The following is a 23573-nucleotide window of genomic DNA, read 5'->3' as shown; positions in this document are numbered from 1 at the left end:
CAGATGTGATGAGGTCAGGTTCAAGTCACTGATCTGTAAGAATGGGGGTAAGAAACTGTCTTCAGTCTTTCACGCTATCACAGAATTATCAAAGTTAGAAGAGACCTTAAAGACCAGGTAGTCCAACCATCAACCCAGCAGCGCTATAATCACCCCTAAACCATATCCCCCAAGTGCCATATCCAGACACCTCTTGAACAGTTCCAGAGATGGTGACTCCACCACCTCCCTGGGCAACTTATTCCAATGCCAAACCACTCATTAAGAGATTTTTTTTCATAATATTTAATCTGAACCTCCCCTGGTACAACTTAAGGCCAAGTCCAATTCCAAAGGGTTAGGGTTTTTCACTTAAGATTTTCTAGCTTCCTAGGGTGATGTCCTCACCATGAGGTTAGAGATGAACATTGTCACAAAAGGGTTTGAAACACAAACTTTGTTGTTTTCTTGGAGGCTTTCGAATAGTTTTGGTTTTGTTCCAGTTTAGAAGAAAATCAGATGTCATGACCACAGTTCCTGCTTACTGGAACTGCTGTCTTTAGTCATCTCTACTTTAGTAATGTACTCCCTGCACAGGAGGGACAAAGCACCAGACTCCAGTCAATTTACTGACAGGGAGAAAAAGAACCAAATTAGCTGCATCTTTCCCTTCAGACCTCCACCATATATCTTCTGATAAGCATGTACACTCCTATACATGGCACAGGAGAAATGCATCCCAGACATAGCTATTCAACCTGGTTTATATTGCACTGTAATTTGTTTGGTTTCATTTTTCATTTTTTTAATATAAATTAATAATTTTGGTAACTTTAACAGCTGATATAAATATCAGAAGAAAGCTTGTGGTAGGTAAACATATAAATCAGCTAATTATATACTTCCAAAGCTTACTTTGTTTCAAGGTATAACAACTCTTGAAACTGCTTGTATATAGTCTTAAAGATTTGACTGCTTAATTAGGTTAAACATAGTCACAGTATCTAAGATAAGATCCTGCCATACGTACTTGGTGAAGAGCCTCTGATTTCACAAACTCTTTAAACAGTAATTTTTGCAAAAAGCTACTATTTTGTATAAGTAACAACTCTCTATCTTAGCTATGAATTATGTTGGTGTGCATGACTGAGACCTGCATAAGTTAATGACCCAAATGATCAATTTACTTCTAAATCCTGACCCTAGTAAACATGATCACAAGACAAAGACCCCAGTTTGCCTGAAAAAAATATACACAATGGCACATGACTCTACAACTGAGCATTTTTCTTACACTGCCTGTAAGAAACAATTAATACCTCAGAGTTTGAAGTCTGACAGATTCTCTCACACTGGGTAACAACTTGCTGTTCAAGAAGCTGCACTGATTTAATGGGATTACTCGTGGCCCAAGCAGTATTGTTAATACCACATAATCATGAGTCATAGACCTCCCTGAACTTATTCATTAGATATCTATTTTTCAGACATTTATGTTTTCATAGTTTGAAACTTCTCTCCAGAAGACCAAAAGCTGACTTTAAAAAGTAATTAAATACTTGGCTGGGGCTCCAATAATATCTAGTAACAAGAATCCTCATAACATCTTGCAGCACTGCGTACAGTGCTATTCAGCATAATTCAGGATTTCAAAATCTGAAATCTATTTTTCTTCAGAATTACTGGAGCTTTAATTGCTAGAATATTTTTTTCTATGAAAAATACTTATTCCTTTCACGCAATTACTTTATGAGCAAAGTGTAGCACAGGTACACAAAATCTTTAGGATAAAAAAATATCTCCAAGGAATTATTTGTGCAAAAGCATGAGAACATCTTTAAGCACAGATATGCCTTGGATGTACACATGCAAACTAACACTGAGACACAGGTGTGTGAGTACACATGACCTCACAATACTTCTCTGCAGTCCTGCTTATGTTTGAAAGGATCAAGATAAAAACTTGTATTTCTTTTTCTTCTCCAAGAATTAAAAGAATAATAGTGGAGGTCTCATTAGCTAAGCTGGCTAAAGAAAGCATGAATAAGAATTGTGTCGCTGAAAGGCCTCTGTTTCTGCTGTTCTTGAAACAACACTTCTGTCTGATTTGGGATAATGGGCTTTTAATAAAAATATCCACCAAAGGAAAACAATTAAACAATACATAAAGCACCAGGGTGCAATCTAGTGGTTCTGTTACAGTCTGGAGCTGTTCCAGCAGAGAACATGTGGATATTTTTTACAGGCTACAGTCTAGTTCTCATAAGTTATTATAAAGCAACAAAATTTAAATTGGGGCTGGACATCTATACAAACACTCAGTGTTGCTGAGGGACTTTAATTCAGACCTGAAATTTATCTCCATTTAAATGCCGCAGATATTTTAAATTTTAGGATAAAAATATCTTGTGCACTCTTGCTGCATTTAATTTCTTCCAGGATGTTTTTGGTGATATTTCTCACCTTTCCATCAAAGTACTTGACAATATGGCAAATCTTTATCCACACACCTCTATTCTTTCATCTGTCTGGGTTAACAAAAATTGGAAAATGGTTATATTGGAAAAGAGTTCAGATATTTTTCAGCACTTTGAAACTACAGATCATGTATGACTTGGGGTTTTAATCAAATAGTTTTTAACCTGAACCACATAAACCTGACACATGCCATATTTTATTATCCTTTCTCCTCCACCCCCTAGTCTGCCATGTCAATAAAAGAAACTGCATCTGTAGAAAAGTAAGCCAACACTAATTAATTTCTGTAATGAAAGGTTTCACTTCTGAGTTCCAGTGAATGAAAGGAGCGTCATATACAGTTTTAAAAATCCTGGTACAGAAAAGGTGAAAATTTAGGGTATTTTAGTCAGAAGTTAGATTTTCCAAATAAAAATCAAGAAGTAGGAAGAACAAGAGGTCACAGGGTATAAACAATGTTGCCAGTTTTAGTTTTATCATGAACTTCGAAGTATAAAAAAATGTTGAAATGCTGTTTATACCAGTATTTCAAATGCTTTTAACTCTGCTTCTCCATTTCCTAAGGACTCTGTCCCCATGCCCATGATACTAATCATCTCAATGCTCAAAACATTTGTCAAGAAAAGAAAAAAAGCATGAAAATTTACGATTATTACAAAACCTTTCCCATCACACCCAGAAAATATTCCAAAATCACAAATCATCAGGACTATGGAATATTTATATATGAAAATTATACTCCAAACAGATTTTTAAAATAATATTTCAAGCAAACTTCTGCCTTCTTCAAACTTCTTCAAAAGAAATTGCTCAGATACTCTTACCTTTCTATAGCTGTTTGGTATACCTTTATTTGAATTCTCCTAAGACATGTTCTATGGCAGGAGGGAAAAGAAAGACCTCTCTGTTTGAAATGTGCATCTTTTAAAGACACTTGGTAGAAGTCAACAAGGTCAGAAATGAAAAACTGATTGAAACTGTAACTTATAACTCTGCAGAATGCTGTGGGTGACTGAAAGCAAACTATATACATCCACATAGAAACTACTGTTTATATTTCCTAGAGCTTCCATGACTGTGTTCTGCTCAGCCATAATTTTTCTTCACAAAAGCATTGCCCTTGACAATGCACAAGGACTGTGGATAACTAGCACTCTCAATGATGTCCATTTCCATTCGTGTAAATCATTAGCTGCCTGTCGTACATAGGACAGAGATTCTGCCTTCCTCTTTACACAGTGAAATGCTGAACATATTGATGTCAACAAATAGATGAGAGAGGGAACTATAACTGGAATAATCTTTACCAGTTATTACAAAGCAATATATTGAGAAATAATTAGTTTACATTAGTAAAGATAAACATGGCATTTTGCTAGTCTGAGGCTATTACAAATGGAGTTCATTGATAACACAATAGATTAAAGTTCTAAAGATGTTAGCCCAGTCTACTTCTAGTTCTTTTATTGACTCACGAGGCTGAGCAGCTCACTTGGCTATTTTTTCCCCCCTTCCATACTTTTGTCTTTTCATCTCTTTGAAGAGATATCAAACATTATCAAACATTTGAATCAGAAGCTGAGTCTTACCATATTTTTTAGATGCAGTCTAGCTACAATATAGCCTCATGTGGTGGTTTGGGCTAGGCCTTCCTTGGTGACCAGTTTGTAACCAAGGAAGGGTCCAGATTTACCCAGTATTCCCTACGATTTTTACGTAAGCCAGACTATAAGAAGAAGGGAAGAAAGACCTTCGCTCTCTTTCCTTCCGGCGGCTTGGAGGTGCAGGTTCCCTGCTGTTGAGTCTGCCGTGTTGGGGAGCGAGGCCTGGCTAGGCCTTGCCGACCTTGGGAGACAGAGGTTGCCGGCGATCGTTCCGGAGCGACTCTCGGTTGTCCCAGGAGAGTAGTGAAATATCTTCTTTGCTAACTCTTTTGTTCTTTAGTTACTAGAGCTCAGGCTACTGATTAGGATATATATATATATATATATATTTTATTTTAGTTTTGTTCCTTTTCCCCTTCCCCTTTCCCTTTCCCTTGTGAAATTGTATATAAGTGTAAATATATTTATATATATCAGTTTGGTTGTCCTCTCTCTCGTTTTCGGGTTTTTCTTAGTTTTTTCTCCCTCTTCTCCCTGAGGTTTTTTTTTTTGTTGGGGGGGGGGACTTCTGGTGGTAAGGTTTGGAGACTTGGCAGGGAGCCAGCTTCAAACCATATCACCTCAGCAGCAGCCTCTAGATATTACGGTCATAAAAAATTAGTAGCATTAAATTATGGGTATTTAGAACCATTGTTTGAAAGAACTTTATTCTCAAAAGCTATTCTTGGTGGAATTCATTAAACATCACAATATACCACTGTACTATGACTCACTTCAAATAGCTAGGTACAGTTAGGAAAAAATGCTGATTTTTGTCTTCTACATTCTTTTGCTATGTTTATCAGAAACCAAGGTTTCTACTCAGTCAGTGAGTTATACAATATTACAGAGCAGTGATGTCAAAGATAGCCATAATAATATTCAAAATAATATAAATCGATGGTTCGCCCTCATGTGGTGTATTTAGCTCATTTCCAGAAAACAGCCAAGCCTCAGAGATAAGCAATTAAAATTGCCTGGCAACTGAATATATTTCTAAATGAAGACAGATTGAAAAAGACCAGAAATACTGTATTTCGAGAGAAGAAAAATAGGAAAGGACATGACAGAGATCATGCAAAGGTATTTAAAATAATAATGTGAATAGGCAAGAATGTGGGTTTCATCTACACATGTAGTACCTAAACAAATGGACATTTAATGAAAGTGGAAGAGTAGTGATTTGAGCTAAGAATTTTTGTTTTTCAGACACACATACTTAAGACCATGAAATTCAATACCAACAGGATACATGAAACTTCTTGAAGTTATCTCCAGTTCCTCACTGAACAAAAAGTTATAAAAGTAGAATTTACAAGAAAATTAATTTAATATATAAAAATATAGGCTAGCTATGCAAACTTAAATGAAAACACGTAAGAAAAATATAGAAATGTAGTGTTCTTCTTAGGGTATTAAAGTGTAACTTAAATGGTAAAGAAAAATTAGTCAGTATCTATGCTGAAACAAAGTTAACAAAGGCAATGTATTTGAAAACAACAAAAGTACATTTACAAAGTTTTTAATTTGAAGTGTCAAAATTAAATGTCACCAGATCCAGAAATACAAAACTAAGGAAAAAAGAAGGGTTGATATACATCAATGCAGTCTCTCAAATAACCCTAACTATGCCCTATATGGCCCTAAGATGACAATGAATATTTTTGTTAATATTTTTGAGACATTAGAATACAAACAGTTTTAAATATATTTATTCTCTCCCAAACCAAACACTGAGAACTGCAAGACAGGGTGAAGATTTTCTGCACACCTTAATTTTCTTTCATTTTTACATTTTAACACATGTGGTTTCAAGTATGATTTTAATTTTGAACTTTGTTTAAAATTATATTTGCAGGTAATTACAAATGTTGTGCTATATTTTAAATTAAATCGTAGATATAGTTAATCTTTAACTCTGCCTTAATGGCACCTATTTCTTTTTAATTTGCTCATCCTCTTAAATTAAAATCAAACACGTAACTGCTAAAAAATAATATTATCATACAGTGTTTCTAATCATTCCAAGAATCACACACACATATATGTTTCATTTTATGCAAGCTCCTATGGCCATGTTCACTGATATGCTGTGGATGTTTTATGCTACTCTGGAGTAGTGCAAAGCAGCCAGAGCATACTGGCTGGTTAAGCAAAATTTACAACTCCTTTGTTGAATAAAAGCAGTGCAAAGTGGTTGGAAGGCACACTCCAGTTTCCTTCTCTCTTTTGCTTCTCCCTCACTCTTCTCAACACTCACATTTGTTTCCACTGCCTCCTGTATCTTCTATATTCTACTCTATGGAAACACAGCTCTCCTGCCCTCTGTAAACTCCAAGTACACACATAGACACATGTGCACGTACAAAACAGACCTGAGCCTCTGTCTGCTGCCTATTTTACTGAGTACATCTGGTATAATGTGGAGCTCATGAAAATAATTATTTGAACATTACTAGTCACCCATTGCTCTTATTTTTTCTATAACTGTTGGCAGAAGAGAGCAGATTACATCCTCATAAACTTGAGTGTAAAATCATCCTCTTAGAAAATAGCCATCACCTCCTATTGCTTTCAAAAAGATTAAAGCAAATTTAACCTGAATAGGTGGAAGTAAATGATGAAACAAACTCTCTAGAGGAATACTCCAGGCCTTGAAAGTAATGCGAAAGAGCTGTGCCTTTTTGTTATCTTAGGAGAAAAGAGATGCCTGCCCTTTAGAAAAATGTCATTATTTCAAGGATTTCCATAGCTATACCAATTGCTTAACTATGGTAAACATCAAACAACACTTTTCTAGCAGAATTAAATGGCATAGTGATTTGATTACTGCACTTACTTTCTATTATGCAGAAACTTCTCCCTCCTACATTTTCTACTACCTCCTTGTAGTTAACATGAGCAAACTCATCTTCTTAGTAGAAATGGAAGAGAAATTAAAACATATTCTTTTATAAATGAATGAGCAGTCTTCATCTTAAAATTGGCTACAGCCATTTACATTTCATTTTTCCATAGAGTTAGTTCAAAAATACAATAAACTCTTCATGTAGCACTGAAATCAAAATGGCAGACACAAACCAGCACCACTATTTTTGCTATTCTCCACGATAGTCCCAGTGCAGCCACTCACTCAGTGTGCCTTTGAAGTGACTACTCTGTATTATGCCTTCACATTTTCTTCATTTTTTTACACTGAAAGTTGTTTTTTTCCTGAAGAAATAGAAATACTTTCTCGAACAGTTTGAAGGAAGAGTGATGCTGAATATTATTCAGTCCTAAAAGGATTTACTGAAAATAGATTTATCTAGTGATTTATGCAGTGGAAAATAACTAATATTCCGCTACCTGCATGTATATATATGTAGATGTGTAAATGCTTACACTCTTCTACAAATATATTCTGGTCTAAGAACAATATTCTTGATATCAAACACATTGTCATACATAATACCTGATTATGAGTTGAACTCTAGAGACAGAAAAAAAGCTTTGGTCTCTTTTTCTGTGGACATTATCATTCAGAAGGATTTCTGCTGTGAAATTTGACAGTCAATCAAGCAGTAACAAGTTACCTAGTGTCAAGGCTGGTGACACTTCAAATATGTGCTGGGTGCAATTCTGGGATGAAATAAGGGCTCTGCTGGTGAGAAGGTGAAAGTTAAGTGCACCTCCTAGGGATTTTTAGATTATTTTAATGCAAATTTCTCAGTTCCTAAGAACTCAAAGGATTATACTCTGGAGGCCGCCCATAAGCAGAAAGCCTTGGCTTCTCTCCAAACAGGCTCCACCCATCTGCAAACTTACACCTTGGTTACAAGGGAGAGGACCTTCACCAACACCCACTCCTGCCTTCATTAGGGACTAAATACTGAGTAACCTCTCTGTGTACTGGAGAGTAGGTATGAAGTCCCTGATTTTTCTCTTAAAATTGGAGATGTTCAACCTTTTCTCCACCCCTTAGTTCAGATCTTGTCTGTAAGTCTGTCTATAAAACAAAGTAATTTAATAAAAAACCAATATTCTCCTTTCTACGAAACCCACTTATTTTCTTAAAAACTGATTGCAGGCTAAAATTCCAGAACAACAGCTGACTTGCTGGGATATTTTACCAACTCTTCTGTTCATTTTCTCCAAGACTGTACCTTCCTTTCTATCTATGGCTAAAGGATAAACTATGGACCTCTCTTGCCTGACTACTGTCTCACAATTCTGTTCTGGTCAAACTGAGAACTCAGGCTACATTATGTGTGACACTTTGGATAGTAGCAGGGATAGATTCTGGTCCACGGATAAGATGTCTACGAGGAGTTGTAAATTTACCTACCATTCAGACTAGATGCATAGAAAATAGCTACTGGTCTATCCAACATACTTCACAAATTTTTGTATTCACCCTTCAAATTTCCATGCTGTTTGCTTCATTGATCCCCACTCAAAACCATCATACCAGTCATACTAATCCATATCAATAAGCCCTACAGAGGGCACAAAAGGGGCTGAGAGGTAAGGAAACATTTCCTGTTGCTGATACTTGTTTGGAGAAAAAGAAAACAGCAGTATCTATTGTAATCAAGTAAGGATATTCTAATTCTTTTTTAAAAAAAAGGCAATTACCTATTTAATCCAATGTGTAATTTTCACATTAATTACAAAGTTAAATGGATGCATTTAAAATAGCAGCATTACATTTTTCACCATCAGCAATTTATTAAAGGGAAATCCTAAGCTTTATTTTGAATTTATGTGACTTAAAATTATAACAATTATAATTAAGTGTATGTCTGCACATGGTTAGTCAGTGTGTAGTAGCTTACATGAATTTTATTTTCCGTATTTCACAGAAATAGTGCTGCTTTGCTTAGGCATAGAGATTGAAATTCCCTCTAATTCTGGAGCAATAGGCATAGCAGCAATATTAGCTGCTCCAAACTATTTAGTAGTGTGCCTTAAAACAGAACTGTGAAGTTTGTTTTTGTAAATGGACTATTAAGCCCATGTATTTGTCATCAGGATAGCAGTGGTACCAATTATGGTTACAGTTCAAGTTATGTGAGTCTTCTGTTGAATAAGCTGCAACCACCATTCTCTGCATCAATAGATGGCCGCGTTACTTCTATCATTAGTGGAACAGTTTGGATCCAAATCAAGAATGTTGGGGTGGAAATACCAAATATATTAATATCAGACACTAATACCAGTTATTTGAACCATCCAGTTCCTTAACCTATATGAAAATCTCATCAAAGAATAAGATGTATCCTGGAAAGAGCTTGAGGCAATACTGAAGTGTAGGAAATTTGGAGCCTGCCACTTACTATTTGTTTAGACTCTTTTTTAAATACAGGCAAATGGAAATACAATTAGAACCTTTTCCACAATAACAGTGAGATATTATGATAAATGCACTACTTTAAACTAAATATCTTAAAGAGATTGGAGATACATGTTGGTTGTCTCATTGTCTTTCCTGCATACCATTTTCTACTAAATGAAAACCTCCTTACAAATATGTAGCATTTGCCCAGTCTCGAAAGGTGAGTTGCTCACTAAATCCTTCCATTAAACTGCATTACAATGAAAGGAAATGGTGTATGTAAGACAGGACTACTGAAACTCTAAAAGACTGTGTTTTAAACCAGTTTTCTCTTCTCTGGTCCCATGAAAATAACACTAAATATTATGATGCATCACCTATGAAAGGATAAAATTTCATTTAGAATTAGCTACTGAAAGTGAAGAGAAGTACAGCATGCAACATTTCCTATCATTCTTACTGTGATATTTCACAATTATTTACTTTTAGGTAAATAACACTTTACTACAATTCACAGAAAAAGCTAATGCTCAAATCTGTGAGCATCACAATGAGTCTTTTAAGTGAATGAGAGACACTGGATTTGGGCCATACTTCACATTACTTTCTATCTGCTCTGCTGGCATGTAACTGCAATCAATGTGAATGTGAACAGCAATTTTCTTCTGCCAGGTGTAAATACTTGAATTCAAATGTTATAGGTAGTCGTTTTTACTGGCATGGTATAATAATGAAAAAAACAGTGACCAATTAGTAACTAGAAATTATTTTGTTAATTCTGCATGGATGATCACAACAATTAAATTATCCTTTATTATTATTTACTAAACTCTCATATCCTGGGATACCAGAATTAAGTTCATTTCACCATAGGTCATTCTCCTTACTTTCAGTATTACATTAGCTCTTATTCATGTGCTTATGCTCTACAACTAGTTTTCAAAACTTTTAAAGGTACCAACCTGAATGCTGTGAGATACTCAACATCACCCATAGGGGGGTCCAAGCCACCTGTCCAAGCGATATTTATGTTATACCCTTCACCAGGGCCACTTCCAACCTGAAAAATAGGAATAAAATACTAAAAGGAGGGAAAAAAGAGGAAAAAGGAGGAGGAAAAGAGAGAGGGAAAGGGAAAAAAATTCTCAAATGTGCTTTAGAAACAAACATCAAACAACATGTCAGATCAGCCTAGCCTTGTTTGACAAGGACTGCTCTGGGTTATGCACTTGTTCTCTACTGGTCCCCTGCTCCCAGTGGACAATTTGGTAATCTGGTGTAATTTAAAGAACCAGAGAAGGACAAGAAAATTAGGGGTAATCATGCAAAGCAATTACCTGAAAGATACAAATAAAAATGGGACTCTAAAGAAATAAACCTAACCTCATTTGGGGCTCCACTGCCAGGGAAGAAGTTGCCTTCATCATAGCGATGGAGGGAAACATACAGGATGCTGGGGTCAGCATAAAAAGCCTGCTGTGTACCGTTGCCATGGTGAACATCCTAAAGGAGAAAGAAAACAGATGACAAATGTAATAATGTCCAACTCAGTGTAGAGAGCTCAGTTCTGCTTTCTTTTACACCCCCCTCCTCTCTCTCTCTCAGTTTCTCTCCCTCTCCCTTGCCCTCCTTTTGTCTTTTCCTTTCCCCCTCCCTTCACCACCCCATACTTCCTGAACTTTCAGGCAAATTACTCTTTAATGCACTCATTTTTTAAACTGGCTTCTAAAAATCAGGAAACCATAGCGAGCGTGCCCTGGAGACTCCAGATGAGCAGTCATTGAGAAATCCCAGTCCTTTTGTACAATTAGATATTTATACACCGGCTCTTTGTACTCCTTGCCTCAGTGATGGAATCTAGCATCCTGTTTTATGGAAGAATTTTATGACTTATTAACTGCCAACAGTTCATAACCCCTCAGGCTTAATTAACTAGCCTCATTGGCCTCTGAAGAAAGACTAATGTTTAAACTACAAACTAGTATTTTGCAGAAGGATCTATGGTTTACAGAGCTTTTTCACAATTCTTGACAGAACACTAAACATAAGAGTATTCATTGATTTGCCAAGTTCCACTATTGAGGTCAAAGGCTCTGCAACCAGCTGAGTAAATTGGCTTTCTTGAAACATTCAGTTCAGTTCAGTCCCTCAGCAGTTAGATCCACATCAAAAGAGATGCCAGATGCAGAAAGGACTTCATACTTCATTTTTGCAAAATCATGACGGCAACAGTTGAAGACATAGGAATATGATCTCATTAGCTATTAAATCATCTGGCAGATAGGATGGTGCCTTTCACAATCAAGGAGTGACCTTGGCTAGTCTCCATATTTCAAACATTATATAACAACAGTGAAAAAATTCTGTCATTACATAAAATACTGAAAAAGACATGCTGACAGTATATCTATGTAACAAAGGCTGATGATGCAGGCTTTTCCATTTTTTTAGGTTGTTTTTTACTGCTGTATTATGTGGTTAGGCACATAAGAATTCTACAAGTAAAAATGGAGAATCCACTTGCCTTTCAGCAAAAGAAAAGTAAGAAAAAAGTTTCTTTACTGGCATTTCTAAGAGGCTGAAAAGTTATAGATATTATTAATTCTCCTCCTTTAAGCCATCCCTTTGACATTTCTGATTTAGAGAATAAAGAAGGAGGACAGACAAAGTACTCTGAATGGCAACACCAGTCACCCAGTCTGTATTTACTTTACAAATGTTATGAGGTCTAAATCAAATTTAGTATCAGAGGAACAACAGTCACATTTTCCTCAGAATGCATAGACCCCAGGAAGGTTCAAGGTGTACCTCAAGGTGTACATTGTCAACAGCACAGCAAGCACTGACCATTGCTTGTCCTCCTTGCAGCTGATGCAGCCCATGACTTTCACCCACATTGTTCAGAACTCTCTACATTGATTGAGTCTTACTTGTACTGCATTGTGCTTGACTTGGTCCTCCTCTGGGACTTCTGTAGGGTAATATTATAATGGCTTCTTTTCTCAGTTGAAAGTACTTGAAACAACATGAGGATGGAGTTACAGCCCAACAGCCAAGGGCAAATGTAACACATTAGAGGTGCAAAGGAGTACACACTGGTGTGATGGTGTTGGAGATTTGAAGGCAGCCAGCGTAGTGTTAGAGGGTTCTGACTGGCACATGAAGTAAACTTTGGCATGCAGACTAACCTTCAAAATCCATTCAGTTTTCAGCTGTGACAGAAGTGATTGGTTTACTCCAACACAGACTCAAATCCTGCTAACATGCATACAAGTATGGATGATCTTGGAATGAGGATTGCAACCTGAGCAGCTGTGCTGGGCACATATACATAATCTGCAGGGATTATGACTAAAAACACAATAGGACTTCATTTTGTGATTTTAGTTTTTCTTTTCCATGCATATCTGGGGCTTTAGATAACAGTTTCCAAATGGGAAGAAAAAAATACTTAAGTGGCATAGAGACACCTTTATCTCCTTTTTATTCTTTTTTTTTAATCCAAATCTCAAACCTATCTTTCTCGTCTAAACCTTAATTCCACTAAAGGTTACTCGGTTTTGAAGAGCAGTAACTTCTCTGGTTAGACAAAGGAATGTGTTCTTTAAGACTGCGGATGTTAGCATGTGGGAAATGAGTTCATAATCTGCCCTTAGTAGATCAAATGTATTCAGGGTATGTAAGTCAGTTCAAAAACAGAGATTTATCCAAGTGGTGGGTAAGGAAAAAAAAATTTCAGAGATGTCTTTCATTTTAGTGTAGAAATAAATGAAGGGAAGATTGATAATTAAAAAGTTAAGAATTTATATATGAAAACATGTTACAGCTATGAAGACAACATTTGATTTGTAACTAGAGTATACTTTAGTGCGTGGGACTGGATATTACTTTTTAATATTTATATTGTAGTAACATGTATAACTGCCAACTTGCATGGGATCCTGCTGTGCTAGTCACTATCAAAATATAGTCTTAAAGGTTAATTTCAAGTCTAACATCTGTAATTCCATTCTTTCCTTCAGATGCCCTAAGTTCTCTGTTGGTGGGAATAAAGACATCACTATTAACTTGTTCATTCATTCAGTTTGTCCTGTGATTTATCCATAGTTTGCATGCATAAGAAATCTTCCATATGAATTTTTGTACATCATTACTCTGACCATAGAGGAGACTGGGGACTGGACTGCAACTGCTCCAGGAACGAAGCAATCAGTGTCAGCCATATATTTCTTCCTTTTCATCAGCTGAGTTATTCTGGCCAATGGGACAGAGTTAGAGAGAGGCTGAGCATTCCCTATGTACTTTCCTGGGCAAGGATAGGCAGCTTCACAGGTAATCATTTGCACAGGTAATGATTTGCACATCTAACCTTGCTTTGAAAAGCTGAAGCTGAATTTCTAAGTGCTTACTGCCTAAGTATGTCAAAGGGAAATGTTTTCTTTTCCTGACAAGGCAAATTTAATACTTACAAACAAAAAGACTTAAAAAAACCCCCACAAAATGCAAACTTTGAATAGGATTTTCCTATTAAAAATGAGAATAAAAAGAGACACTACTTTTGATCAGCACTTACATCAATGAACTGAAAGATTCAAGTCAACAAACAGACACAACATATAGTAGAAGTGAATTTTTCAAAAATACTAGTTTCTTGCAGTTTATAATTATGTTTATAAATTATAGGAGACCAATCTGAGAAGTATTTGAAAAACATTCTAAGAATACTTAATCTACCCATATACTTATTCTACCACTAATTTTTCACTTGCCTTTCCTTCTCCCATACTCCCTCTTTCTCTGCGTCTCTTCAACAGCCAGTACGCATGTTTAACTGAACAAAAGTGCTAGATGGTAAGGCCATGACTCCACAATAAGATTTAATTATGAGTGCAGATATGAACAAGATTTAGACTATTAAGCCCTGCACTTCAAAAACCCTTTAACATATTTTGTCTTTAAATCTTTTATCACCTGCAAAAATTAATTAAGTGCAGATGTAACAGGTTAAGTTTTGATGCCAGGGTTCATTTCCTGTCTATGCTTTGTCAGACACCCTATTACACCTCGTCATGAACTGTAGGAAAACAAAAATGGTGCTCATAAATCAGCATTCAGCTTTCCTTGGGCTGTGCATTGGGCTGATCCTTTAAGTGCAAGGCAGAGCTCCAATTCATTATTCATGAAAATAATACAGCCAACATGCCAAATGTCATCTACATTTAAATAATCCATTTGTTAAACATATTAAGTATTGTGTAAGAATGCCTTCTATTAAAGTACAAGACTAATCCAATGAAGTGGTTTTTTAATCACATAGCTTTCCTTCAGGGAACCATCAAAACCTGACATACATGACTTGAAAGCGTCTTAGAGGGAATAACCTGTTGATTTGTGTAATAATATTGAAGTTACACAACAAGTCAAATCATTGCTAGCTGGGCAAAGTGGCCAATTTGGTTATCAATGCAACAACATCCTTTAAAGAACATCTGACTATTTAAAGTTTGTATTCTGTAGGGAAAAGTAAACTTGGGTTCTGTAGAGTTATTTTAACGGTGGAAGTATCAATTCATTTAAGGACCATAAAAGTTGCCCTGATCTGTGCCTTCTTCTCATTAAATTGCAGTTAACACCATTAAAGTGAAACATACATGTTTATAGCTTCAGTACTGCCATCCTGGCTTTAATGAGTTCCCAAAATCAGAGGAAATGCACACCTTTATTACTTGTAGGAATTAAAAGCTGGAAAGTCTGACATATAAATACAAATTCATTATATTTTATCTAGATGCATTGAAAGTGTGATGCTTGCCAAGAATACATACCAGATCTACAATCAATATCTTGCCTATATTTAGCTTGTCTCTCAAGTATTTGGCAGTAATTGCAATTGAATTAAAAAAGCAGAACCCCCTGTGGAATAGAGAAGAACAGAAATAAGAAAGCAAATCAGTCAGGAAAATAGCTATAAATAATGTTCAGAGCATTTTAAAAAATGCTATATGATCTCTGAGGCCATAAATCTGCTTCTGGGAGTACCTGGAAAGCCTTTTCAGTCATCTGCTAACAATTACAGTTCTTCAGAGACATGCACAACGCAGGTGATTGCCAGTAACCTTAGTGCTCCAAGATGGGCAATATTCCCTGGTACTTACATGGCTGTTGATTCTTCAGCATGATGGCCTGGGGGCCTTACAACAGCAAAGCCATTCTGTAAGAACAAGATAGGTTTTCAATTATCAGCTTAAAAAAATACTTGACTGAGTGCAAAACAGAGCAGCAGGCAGATGGGATTGAAATCTATTAGAGGCTCTTTTTCTGTCCAATCACCCATTCACAGTACTGCCAGAAATAATATAGTTGAGAACAGTGGCATATAAACTTACATAAATACACACATGCACATACATACATACACACACAACATGATCTAAAGAGGAGGAAAAAGGCAGGATGAGAAAGCCCTTGTTATCAATTCTGCTGTCTAGAATTCACATTTAAAGGAAGCATCTAAGATCATGTAATGTTAATTTGCTCCAGCTTGAGAGGCTTCAAAATAAAAGTAGCTTGAGGTTTATATTTTACATGATTATCCACTGTTGACCTTACCTCTGTATGGACTAAATGATAAATTCAGACCCACACACATGTAATTTCTAACAGTAGAAAAAGGGCGACAATGAATATCCCATATTTCTGCAAACCATAAATTAAACTTGGGAACCTGCCATTCTTGCAAGTTTAATATATTCCCTAAAGTCATTTTCTAACACACGTTCTGGAACTGTATATAATTTTCATAAAGTACAGCACTAGGATCAGTGATGATCAAGGAATTTTTGCCTCTAGAGTCACTGAGGATAAAAGAAAAATGAAAATTCCTTCCTTCTAGTGTGGGTAAGGTAAAGGGAAAATGTAGAAGTTCTGGCAAGGTAACTCTGTTCAGAAAGTCAGATTATATATTAAAGAAGCGTTTCATAAGGTTGTGTATCATATCAAATTTCTCTTACAACAGATTAAGAATTAACACCACTGCTTCATTATACTTACTCTTTATTTCAGCTACTCAAGATGGTTTATTCTACTCAGCTATGTATTTGCCATCAAATTAATGATGATTACTACATACATAAAAATAAGAAATTGTAATCTGTACGTGAGGTATCAGCTAAACTTGTATTTTCACATCGCTTCACACAAATACCATCAAGCATTGTATTTTCAGACAGGAGGGGACAGGAAAAAAAAGATTGGAATATTTCTGTATTTAATGATCAGTATTAAAGGAGTCCAGTTCAATATACTCAAACTAGATAAATGTGAATGTTTCAGCCTTCTCTTATCTGAAACAAACATAACAATCCTTAAACTTTCACTCACACAGGTGTCCATAAGGAGAAACAACATGGCAGTTAATAGAGTTAGATTGGTTCCTGTGAAATCTGTTTATTTACAATCCTATGGATGTGTGTTTTGTGTGTATCTGTGCAATTGTCTACCTATGTTGATTCACTGGCATTACTTTATAAACAAATACTATCAGGTTGTCTCATTTAATTTGCTGCTAAATGTAATCCAAGCAGTCAGCTGCAAAGTTTTGTAGAGCATGGCCAAAGTTCTATCAGACTTCAGTAAACTTAAATTACAATGCAAACAGAGTGCATCTGTAACATTGGTTCTTCTGGCCACCATTTAAAGAATCTGAAGGATTTGACATCATGCCTTATTATGTATTAAATGTCCCCATTAAAAAACCAAAACCAACCCCCAAAAAAATACAACAACCCAACAATTAAAGGCACAAAAAATATATACGTTCTGATTTAGGCAGGCATTCCTGGAGGTGGGATATAAACTACCTGTAGATCAAGCACACCAGCAAAAAAGAAAAAAAAAAGGCCTTGTGGACTGCAGTAATCCACAGAACTAAACCAGCTTTAGACTTAGCTAAAACCCTATTCCTTATCCTTCTGAGGGTTTTTTAACATTTCCTTTTCACACAAAATATGACTTAGAGAAGAATTCAGTAAAGAATTCTTTTGTAGCATTCATGAAAAAACAAAGTATGTGTATGCTGAGGAATGTACAGATAATGATGTGGAAGAAAACTCAGCAAAGAGGGTATTACTAGAGAGAGAGCATGATGCTACCTGTATTTTGTTCTCTCAATATTTTTACAAATTTGGAAAAAGTCCATGCAAGGCTTACAACTGCCCCTGCTCAGCTCACAGTTCATTATCATCTAACTTTATCAGCATTCCCTAGAGATCAATATAATTAAGACGATTATCTCTGGGAGGATTTCATGGGGCAATATAGAGACAGAAAACATCAGTACTGTTGTTTTTGACAACATGACAGTACAGTACACGCTTCTCTTTTCTGTTCCTTTATTTTGACATGACTCTTTGGAAGTCCTGTTCTGTGACATCTAGCAAATTTCTGCAATCAAACTTAACTACTACATGAGCATACAGGGTATTCACATCAGGTGACCATATTTTATGTGGTTTTACATTACAAAATGTTCAGTGTTCACATGGGAAATTTTCTTTTTAAAAAATACAATGCATATTTCATACCAATGATAAAATATATAGTCGAATTATACCAAACACTGAAAAATAGTTACCATACAGTACTAACAGCAACTTTTGTGCAATTGATAAAAACACTTCATTTGTCCTCCTTTCAAGATTTGCCTGAACACAGTGTACATTGGCAAAATGGAATGTGAATTCTTTTATTTAGGCAATTTTTACATACCAGACAGTGAGCTCAGAACAGTAGATAAAAAGACAAAAATCTGCTTTAAAGACAGAAAGACTAACACAGAGCAATATGTTAAAAATTAAGCCAACACACATAAATGCAAAGCATTTTTGTACAGAGCCTTATTTATACTAGGATACAGACACCTTTATAAGTAGACAGAACATTACACTGACTGACAGATGTGAACATTAGAAAAAGGATTCATGTCTGTGCCATTATGTGATTACCTTTATTTGAGCATAAAGAGTAAAGATTGAATAGAGATATTTTACAATCTTTGCATATTTGAATAACAAAGGAAGAGAAGTCTGTCCAAATTCCGTTTACACAGATCCCTAGTAGATAAACCCACTGAGTTGGACCTTTAATGAAAACTAGAAAACATGTTAATATTTTTCCACAGTAAGCTAAGTATTCTCTTCTTTCATGACTTTAAATAGGTAGTTGGATTTTTGATCTCCAGAGGTGCACATCCTACTGTGGCCTTCTTGTCTTTGGTGGTAGAGTTGATTCCTTTCTGTAGTGTGCTCAGTTACAGTACTGGGCTACATCATGCCCAGGCCTCTCCAGCTTGCTCTGCCTTGATTCCAAGTGGACCAAAAGTGACCTGGCCAGTCAGGTACTCTAGGTATGGTGAGTAGCCTCGCTGAGAATCAGTATATACTAGTTTCAGTCTGGTATTCATCATCATGGCCAGGCTTCGCGAATAAAGATATGGGAAAGGTCTCTATCCACGTTTGCTACAAGCGCACTGGTGGCTAAAAAGGCCAATACAAGATAGGGACATCCGGTTGCAAAAGGCACAGCAGAAAGACTCCTTAGGTGGTAAATTCTGCAGGGCACGATTCTTTCTGCATTGTCTTTTCGCCTCAAGAGTGATCCTGAGTGCTTTCTCAAAGGCATCAGCAGCGTTATAGATGGTGTGTCTCCAGACCTCCCGATTGGAGGCCAGAGTAGACCAGTTATGATGATCAATATGGCCAAGGCTGAGATGTTGTTTCAGGGAGTCCCTGTATCTTCTCTTCGGGGCTCCGGTGGCAAGTTCACCATAAAGCAAGATCTTAGGGAGGCAGTGGTCCTTCATCCTTGAGACGTGCCCTGCCCAGCGCAGCTGTGTTCTCAGCAACATGGCCTCAATACTTGTGACTGCTGCTTGTTCTAGAACAGACGTATTAGTCACATAATCTGACCAGTGGATATTTAGGATTGTACGAAGGCAGCGTTGATGGAAGCGTTCTAGGAGTCGCAGGTGGTGACAGTAGATGACCCATGATTCAGATCCATATAAGAGAGTAGACAGGACTATGGCTTTGTAAACACCGATCTCTGTACTTTTCTTTAAGTGTTTATTTCGCTAAACTCTTTTATGAAGCTTTCCGAAGGCACTGTATGCCTTTGCTAATCTGTTGTCTATTTCTCCATCAATCTTACCGACTGAGGAGATGAGGCTACCTAGGTTATTAAACTGCTGGACTGATTTGAGCACTGATTCGCCAATGGTGATATGGGATGATGGAAGACTTCCTGAGGTGCAGGTTGATAGAGGACTTCTGTCTTCTTTAAGCTGACTTCCAGCCCAAAGAGCTCAGCAGCGTCTGCAAAGCAGGATGTTAAACGCTGCAGAGCTGCTTCTGTGTGAGCATAAAGCAGCTCACAAACAAGATGGTTTAAGGTCTTGGTGTGGGCCTTCAGTCGCCTTAGGTTGAAAAGGCTTCCATCAGTGCGATATCGAATGTAGATACCGTCCTGATCATCGAGGTCTGCCATGGCCCTTTAGAGCATCATGCTGAAAAAGACTGTGAATAGAGTTGGTGCAAGAACGTAGCCTTGTTTCACACCATTAGTTATTAGAAAGGGCTCAGAGAGTGCATTGCCATATCTGACTTGGCCGTGTTGATCCTCATGGAGTGAGATGATCATTTTGAGGAACTTGGGGGGACAACCTAAGCGTTCCAAAATCTGCCATAGACCTTTCCTGCTCACAGTATCGAAAGCCTTGGTGAGGTCAACAAAGGTTACATAGAGACCTTTGTTCTGTTTCCTACACTTCTCTTGCAGTTGTCTGAGGACAAACACCATGTCTGTGGTACTCCTGTTGGCTCTGAAACCACATTGGCTTTCAGGTAGAATTCCTTCTGCTATAGCAGGTATTAGTCTGTTCAAGAGTATTCTTGCCAGGATTTTGCCAGCAATGGAGAGCAGAGTAATACCATGATAATTTGAACTGTCTGATTTAATTCCTTTCTTCTTACATAGGGTGATGATGACTGCACCGCCTAGGTCTGATGGTAGTTTGCCTAGTTCCCAACAGCATAGTACGAACTCGTGAAATTTAGCATGGAGTGCAAGGCCCCCATGTTTCCAGACTTCAGCTGGAATTCCATCAACCCCAGCTGCCTTGCCAATTTTCACCTGCTGAATGGCCTTAAGGGTTTCTCCTAAAGTGGGGGCAGTATCCAATTCATACTTCATCGGTTGTTGTGTGATAGACTGAATGGCTGTGTCTTGGACTACATGGCTAGTACTGAAAAGGGTCTGAAAGTGTTCAGACCATCGATTCAGAATGCAGGTTTTATCTGTCAGAAGTGTTTGACCATCAGCGCTGAGAATCAGTATATACTAGTTTCAGTCTGGTACTACTCTAGTAAAATTATCTGGTGTTTTGTTACTGCAAAAAAAGCCAGTGCCATGCAAGAAATAGCAATGAATCCCAGCAGGCACTCCAAGAGCACTTATTGAAGCAGTAGAAGACCAGGTTCAGCTACTTCTTGAACATGGGGATGAATATCTAAATATTTTTCCCACACCTCTTTGTGTATTTAGATTATGTGGTCCATAAAGTAGATATTGAGAAACATCTTTTCAGTCTGAGATTTCTAACAATAGGTCTAGAGTCATGCATACTCTTCCTCAGCTCTTATTCAAACATCAAACCCTTGAATTATTATTATTATTATTATTGTTATTATTATTATTATTATTACGTTCCTTCCAGCTGAAGGAATTGAAGGTCTTCTTGTATTTTAAGTTGTAAAGCCTTGTATGAAAGAGCAATACCATCTAACCCAATTATTCAAGAGGCAACGGGCACAAACCAAAACATCAGAGGTTTCATCTGAATATATGAAAATAACCTTTTACTATGTGGGTGACTGAGCAATAGAACAGACTGCCCAGAGAGGTTGTGGAGTCTCCATCCCTAGAGATGCACAAACTAGCTCAAGGGTCACTCTATTTGAGTAAGGGAAGTGGATGAAATGACCTCCTGAGGTCACTTTCAACCTCAACTGTTCTGTGTTTTTGAGATTCTGTTCAGAAGTTCATAATCTTTGAGAAAAGGCTTTCAGGAAAATGGGTGTAATCCCTAATAATGAGCAAATTTCTCACCAGAACTTTTTCCTGTTCACTAGTTGATATAACAGCACACCTTGCCAAGGACAGCTTTCTTGGGAACCTCTGTGTATTTCAGATGGAGACCTGGTAACTAACTCAGGGTCTGAATCCATACTTGAAGCTCAACATCCTCTAAGGTTAGGTGTTAAAGTTGCTATTTTCTACATGTCTAAATCCCTTAACCTATCTAGCATTTAGCTCTTAAAATTAGCAGTGCTTAAACATGGCGTTCTTGGACTTGCACTTGCAACTGGTAACAGGACGAAGATAATCCTATTCTTACCAATGCCACTATGCTGTAACACAATCCCAAACTATGCCATCCATCAGGGAGGGTAAGCAAAAGGGGGAGTGGTATAAGGCTGAGACAATCCTTGGGTATCCGTTTAGGACAATTTTGCAAGCTGCTCATACTGCCAGAGCAGGAGCCAGTATCTGACCCCGGGGGGTCTGCGAACGCAGTAATGGACAGGAGGGAATATCATTTTGTCTTGCAGATGAAGGTAGTAGAGGCCAACAACACAGAAATGGACATTAAACATCCAACTCCGATGGAAACAAAGAGTTCCCTATCTGCTTTCCTGAAGGTCTAAGAGGATAGCACCAGAAAATACACAGGAAAAGTTGGTGCTTGCTGACTAACTTCTATACAACCACGATGCCCTGTTTAGCCACAACTAGTGTTAACTATATTGGGAAAGAAAGCAGAGAGAGAGTACAGAGTGGTCATGGAGATAAGCTATGTACCACACATATAATTAAAGTTGTATGATTATATGAAATAATAACAGTCATTCAGCTATAAATATAACCATAATTGCTGGGATAAAGTATATAAGAGATGGTTTCATATGAAATTTTGCAATTTTTGTAACTTTGTAAAAGCACACAATACAAACTTCTATCTAAAAGATTTCATTGGTAATTTTGATTGATGGCTTTTATCAACCATATCTTTAACAGTAGTAAAATAAGCATTCATTTGTTACTGTTTATTACACACTATGCATTGTTAAAAATGCTGTGTCTGGGTATGGAAAAATACCTCTTTCTGTGGCTGTCACATTTAGAATTTTTTTTTAAGGCAGAGGAAGAGTTTTATAGGGCATGGAGGTAGAAACAACGGTAAGGCAGAGCTTGCATGAGAAGTATTGTCCAGGAGGCACCTGAGCACAGAGCACTTTCCAGGAAAGGAGATTTTTGTAGGTAACCAGAGGAGCTGTATGGGGTTTTGTTCAGGCAGGCATGGAAATTTGCTGGCCTGAAGCTTTACTGGAGGAAGGACACTGTGGGACTGGGAAGACATTTGTTTTCAGATATTTTTGTTTATTATATCTTTAAAATGATAATTCCTTTCAGTTTTTTGTTCCAAGAAAACGTAGCAGTAGAACTGTGAAAGACAGCTGAAGATTTTTAAACAGAATACTTTTAAGACTAGAAAACTAAGAACATGGGGAGAAGAGGAGGTTGATTAAGCTAATTCTGTTTATTCACTAGATTAGTGCTACTTACCACATGATGATTCCTTCACAGTCCTGTGTGACAAAGGCCTTGGGAACAGTAAAAACCAAGCTCACTTGGAATGAGAGTTTCAGGTTCAATTTAAGTCATCCATGGATTATACAAAGACACCAGAGTAGCAATGACCAAATGCAGGAGGTTTATTTTGGTATTGATTCAACCTGACTTATCAGAAAGAACCATCCAAGGAATGTATCAGATTATGGTTTGGAGGAAACTCATTTCAATTGCTTTCATTCTGTTAAATGACCCCTAACTACCAGCAGGGCAACTTTTACATGTGTGTGCGCACACATACATATGATAAGGCAGAAAAAGGCCTTATGCTTCACTCGATTCAGCTGAAGTGGATATTCGGGACAGATCTCAGACCATGCTTTTAACTTATGCGCCTTTTTTCTTGAGTGCTCTTTTGGAAAACTGCTTCTTAATTCATTCAAAGTTTTTCTTTTTTTTTTTTTAACAGG

The 23573-nt window shown here is 37.0% G+C and overlaps 1 protein-coding gene across 14 annotated transcripts in view; it reads right to left on the bottom strand.

Annotated features, from left to right (window-relative positions):
* HDAC9 (histone deacetylase 9) overlaps positions 1–23573 on the bottom strand; it is a 462804-nt gene that overhangs the window by 85178 nt on the left and 354053 nt on the right. For 13 of the 14 annotated variants that reach the window (XM_027684600.1, XM_027684601.1, XM_027684607.1 and 10 more), the window contains 4 exons: positions 15573–15628; positions 15243–15330; positions 10801–10920; positions 10380–10477 (listed from right to left, as the gene is read on the bottom strand). In XM_027684600.1, coding sequence (XP_027540401.1) covers positions 10380–10477; positions 10801–10920; positions 15243–15330; positions 15573–15628 — 362 coding nt within the window. The remainder of the gene's footprint in view (positions 1–10379; positions 10478–10800; positions 10921–15242; positions 15331–15572; positions 15629–23573) is intronic. The other variant, XR_003534444.1, reaches the window with a different exon arrangement.

The sequence above is a fragment of the Neopelma chrysocephalum genome, unplaced genomic scaffold (genome assembly GCF_003984885.1).
Source record: "Neopelma chrysocephalum unplaced genomic scaffold, ASM398488v2 Primary Assembly neopelma1_67, whole genome shotgun sequence".
Taxonomy (NCBI): Eukaryota; Metazoa; Chordata; class Aves; order Passeriformes; family Pipridae; genus Neopelma; species Neopelma chrysocephalum.
Note: the sequence above shows the minus strand (reverse complement) of the source record. Positions and strands in the feature narration are given on the sequence as shown.